This window comes from Drosophila innubila, assembly GCF_004354385.1.
Source record: "Drosophila innubila isolate TH190305 chromosome 3L unlocalized genomic scaffold, UK_Dinn_1.0 0_D_3L, whole genome shotgun sequence".
Taxonomy (NCBI): domain Eukaryota; kingdom Metazoa; phylum Arthropoda; class Insecta; order Diptera; family Drosophilidae; genus Drosophila; species Drosophila innubila.
Genome location: NW_022995376.1, coordinates 21,670,849 through 21,675,874, shown reverse-complemented (window position 1 = coordinate 21,675,874; position 5,026 = coordinate 21,670,849). Strand labels below are relative to the sequence as shown.

Below are 5,026 nucleotides of genomic sequence, written 5' to 3'. Positions count from 1 at the left end.
AAGTATATGAGTAACTCCAACCATTTCGGTGCACCGCCAAAGGCTCCGCCCATGCTAAATAAAATGAGCAACTGTTAAAAATGAAGTCAACAACTATGTGAATGTGTGTGTGTGTGTGTGTGTTTGTGAGAGCGTTAAAGCTGCCCTAAACGTGTGAGTTTTAATAAATAACCGAATAACGAATAATATCAGAGCAATGCAAATCGAGCGTAACAATCGACTCCAAAAAGAGCGCCCACAGTTGCGAGAGCGAGAGAGCGTCTCACGTTCATTCAATAGTTAACAGAGACTTAACAGCGACTCAGACTGTGACTGTTGCTCAGGTAAACCGAGCTCGTGAGAGCGCTGCACTCAATTGAGTGTTTTTGACTTGCGCTCCGCTGTGTTTTTGACGCTGGCTGTAGTAAATATACAGGCGATCAACTGTGATTTATCAGAGAGCCCGCTGCTAGTGGTGGTTGCTGTGAGTATTTGTGTGTGTGTTTCTCTGTCTGTTTGGAGTATCGTTCACGTTGTGCTCACGTTGTTGTTGTACATAATCGGGAGTTAAACCAACCGAGAAACGAACAGCAATGCTTCTTTCCAGCGACAAGTCGGAGCAAGAAATCAGTCGTCAGCCAGTAGCCAAGGTGTACGTTACACATCGAGAGTGCAGTGCGCGTTGCGTGTGATCAACAGAGTAATACCAACAACAACAAAAACAAAAATAACAAGAACATTGATACGAAATCTACGTAAAGTGAATTCAATTAACAGACAGAGACACTGATCCACTACAGATCAAATATTGCTAAAATTGTGTGTTGTGCGAAAAAGACAAAAACATCAACTAAAAGGCGGAAAATACTGCCGCGTGCAATTAAAAAATCATCAGCTATAAAAACAGTAAACGGCGAAAACCCAACAGAACCCAAGGTAAGTTGCAAGATCAGTTGAGATCGGTTTACATGAGGAAAAACGCGCCCACACTCAAAGTCAATTCACGTTTTGTGTGTGTTTTATTTTATTTTATTTTTTTCCTTTTTGGATTGCAGCCGACGGCATATTTTATGAGCCCTGTTTGCACTACTTTGATTTTTTACAGTTTCAAGCTAAACACACACACACACACACACACACATTGCATTTTTATTTTTTTATTTGGGCGCAAAAAATTGGCGAAAATTATTTGTGTGTGTGAGTGTGTGTTTTTATGACACAACACGTCAAGGTCTTGAGGGCTCTATATAATTTTTTTAGGCGTAATGACTTCATGTAAAATAAAAAATTCTTCTACCTGCCACACGCATAGGGTTGCATAATCCACCCGCCAGCTTTAGTTTTTTGCCTGAAGATCATAAAACCCAGCAAAAAAAGATTCTCTCATTTGAGGCATAGTTTTTTTCCTATAAATTCCTGTGCTCTGCACAGTCCAGACATCAGTCTCACAGCAGCGCAGCAAACGAAACGAACACGAAACAGTTGCGGAACAGTTTTCAAAATATATCTTTAAAAAAGATTTTCAAAAAAATTACATTAGACAACGAAAGAATTGGCAAAGAGCCAAAAAATGGTGTTCAACTTGGTTAGTTTCAGTACACAAAATGGATTATCAATGGCGCTGCAAAATAAACCAATTGAAAATTGAATGAAATAACTAAAAAAGTGTTCAATCTAACTGTAAAAAGTGTTTTCGGAACTATTAAATCTCTATGGAATTGGATTTTCTTTAAAGTCAAATTTATGAAATGTTAAGAGTTGGAGAAAATACTCAAAATAACTGAAGAATTTTAGTGTTATATCATTTTGCTAGTTATTTCATTTGTGTGATTTTTTTTATTTAAATATGGATTGCGAAAATAGTGCTAATCAATGTATTTCTTATTCAAATTTCCAGATGAATCAGACGTGCAAAGTGTGCGGTGAGCCAGCGGCGGGTTTTCACTTTGGCGCCTTCACATGCGAGGGCTGCAAGGTAAGTTCGCAACACAAGCAGCTATAACAACTGTTTCCCTATCTCTATTTTGACTGCAAGCTAATTCTTGATTTCTTTTGTGCTCTGCTTTATTCTTTAGTCTTTCTTTGGCCGCTCTTACAACAACATTAGCACCATTAGCGAGTGCAAGAACGAGGGAAAGTGCATTATCGATAAGAAGAATCGCACCACCTGCAAGGCGTGTCGTCTGCGCAAGTGTTATAATGTGGGCATGTCCAAGGGCGGTTCCCGTTATGGCCGTCGCTCCAATTGGTTCAAGATCCATTGCCTGTTGCAGGAGCACGAACAGGCGGCAGCAGCGGCTGCGGGAAAGGCGCCTGGTCATGCCACCGGTTCGCCAATGAGCTCACCTGGATTCGGTGATCTTGCCGCACATTTGCAGCAACAACAGCAGCAACACCAGCAACATCAGCAGCAGCAGCAGCAACAACAACAGCAACGTCATCCACATTTGCCACCATTGCTGGGATACCCGGGTTACCACCTGGCAGAACCCTTTGGGGCACGTCATCCAGCGGATGCCGCAGCTGCCGCCGCCGCTCTGCCCTTCTTCAGCATGATGGCGACACCACAGTCCGCCTTCCAGCTGCCACCACACTTGCTCTTTCCGGGTTATCATGCCAGCGCTGCTGCGGCGGCTGCAGCGGATGCTGCCTATAGACAGGAGATGTACAAGCATCGCCAGAGTGTGGACTCAGCGGCATCGGCGGAATCACTCAACCGCTATACACCACCCAATGTGGTGCAGCAACAACAGCAGCAGCCACAGCCAGCGGCCTCTCCCATCGATGTTTGCCTGGGAGCTGAGGATGAGGTGCAGTCACAGCATAGTCACAGTCACAGTCACAGTCAGAGTCCACATATGATTCACACACCAGTTGCCATACGTGCCACACCGCCACAGCAGCTGCCATCGAACTCTGTCTCGCCCACCACCACGCCTACGCCCACAAGAACGGCCACGCCCACTACAACACCAACTCCCAGCAGCCCCTTGAGCTTTGCTGCCAAAATGCAATCCCTTTCACCCGTCTCCGTCTGCTCGATTGGCGGCGAAACGGGAGTAGCAACCACAGGAGTTGTTGGTGGTGCTGCCCAGGATGGACCCATGGATCTGAGCATGAAGACCTCCAGGAGTTCGGTGCACAGTTTCAATGACAGCGATGTGGATGAGCATGAGATGACAGCAATGGCGCCACGTCGCAAGTTCTATCAACTGGAGACTGAATGCACCACCAACATCGACACCACCACCAACAGCACCGCCAGCAGCACCGCCAGCAACAGCAGCATTAGCTCCACATCCTCAGCGGTTGTCAAGCGGCAGAAACTCAATGCCGAATCGCCGTCGCCGTCGCCGTCGTCGTCACCACCATTTGGTGGTTTTGCGGTGGCTCACAACGCAGCCAGCGCCATGCGAGGCATCTTTGTCTGTGTCTAAGTTTGGCCCGTGGTTCGTGGACTCTGTCGAGTGGCCGAGTGGGTGGAGCTTAATGGCAATCACCTCTCACTTGTTGTTGTTGTTTTTACACAATTTTATTTTTCTCAGTTGTGTGTTGTCGTCGTCGTCGTCGTCGTTGTGTTGTTTTTGTTTTTACGGCTCGAATTCGATTTGCGCCGTTGAAATTGAAATTGCTTATGGACAGGTTTGAGTTAGAAAGAGACAGCTAGTTGCAGCACACACACACAACACACACGCGCACACTTTTGAGAGCTCAAATCCAAAAATTATTTTTACCTAAAAAAAAAAAAAACAAAAAAGTTAGTCTCAACAATTGTAAATATGTTTCTTAAATATGCGAATTGTATTCTATAAAAGCCTATGAAATTTGTCAAACCTACCCAACAAAACAAAAAATCATAACAAAAAAACAAAAAACAAATCCAACCCACCAAAAATACCCTCCATTGTATTGTACAGAATTTTGTTTTAGTCTTAGTTTCATTTTAAAGACATTAACTTTAAGTATTCTATTTTAGTTTGTAGTAATTGTGTCCTAAACATTTGGGTTTTCCATTATTATGCAAGCAAAATAAACAATTAAAAAATTAAAACAAACGTATTTTAATCATTGGTCTTTGGGGAAGTTACACGTACTTGTATATTTTGTATACAGAATTTGGGATATTTACCGAAGAGCAACAGAGAATGAAATCTAAAAAAAAACCCAACATAATTAAGTTTATTTAATGGGAAAGACCGAAATATACTTATTAAATGGGGAAATCAGCAAATTAATTTCAACACTTTTAGCAAACTTTTTATTTAAAAATATATATTGGAGCTACAGTTATTAGTGCCAAAATTTAATACTGATACTCTATTTAATAATCTTTATTATGCAACTCTCTTATCTATATATAAATAGTTCGATTCAATTGTCTATTAGTAAAAAATTGAATTTGAAACCAATCCTTTTTTTGTAGAATTTCAGAAATAGCAGTTATGTATGAAAACAAGTTCAAATGAAAATTTAAAGTGATTCAGTTAAATATTTTTAGAGACGCTCGCTTTTCATAAATGATTTGAAGATCCAACGAATTATATTATTTAACCTTAATACAATTGATTAAAAAATGGTAAATTAAAATAGAATAATCTTTTATTAGTCAATCCCTTAAGAAAAATTGGATTGCATATGGCTTAAAATAATATATGAAAATCATATGTTAAATATTTTTATTGGTTTCCTCATTACTTTTCGGTTTTTAATTTATATGTAAGCATGTTTGGGAATTATTTTATAGTTGAATTTTTGTTTGAGCTTTAAGGTTTTTTTCAGACTTTAATCTTGAGTGTCTGTTAAAAACCATTAACTCATATTACTCACTGAGTGCCCTAAAGGTAATTCCCGAATTCCAAATCTGAATTCAGTGGGGTTTTTATAGCTCTCATTCTTCAACGGAATGTATTCCATCTGGGATTCCATTTGTAGAATTGATTGCCACGCGGCAAGTTGACTTTGTACTCAAATCGTGGCGTTTGTATCTCAGACACGGCCGACCAAAATGGGCGTGGCTGCTGGGTGGGCGGGCGTTGGTTTTTGTGGT

General features: G+C 41.1%; 1 protein-coding gene across 2 annotated transcripts; it reads left to right on the top strand.

The window, feature by feature from the left end:
* Window positions 1-601: 601 nt before the first annotated feature.
* Window positions 602-4,025, top strand: LOC117788737 (zygotic gap protein knirps). 2 transcript variants are annotated; one of them, XM_034627578.1, is made up of 3 exons: window positions 602-915; window positions 1,877-1,954; window positions 2,055-4,025. In XM_034627578.1, exons 2-3 carry the CDS (start codon window positions 1,877-1,879, stop codon window positions 3,414-3,416), a joined length of 1,440 nt encoding a protein of 479 aa, XP_034483469.1. In that variant the 5' UTR covers window positions 602-915; the 3' UTR covers window positions 3,417-4,025. The 2 variants fall into 2 exon arrangements, with proteins under 2 accessions (XP_034483469.1, XP_034483468.1); XM_034627577.1 differs by lacking the exon at window positions 602-915 and adding an exon at window positions 1,535-1,564.
* The last annotated feature ends 1,001 nt before the right edge of the window (window positions 4,026-5,026 follow it).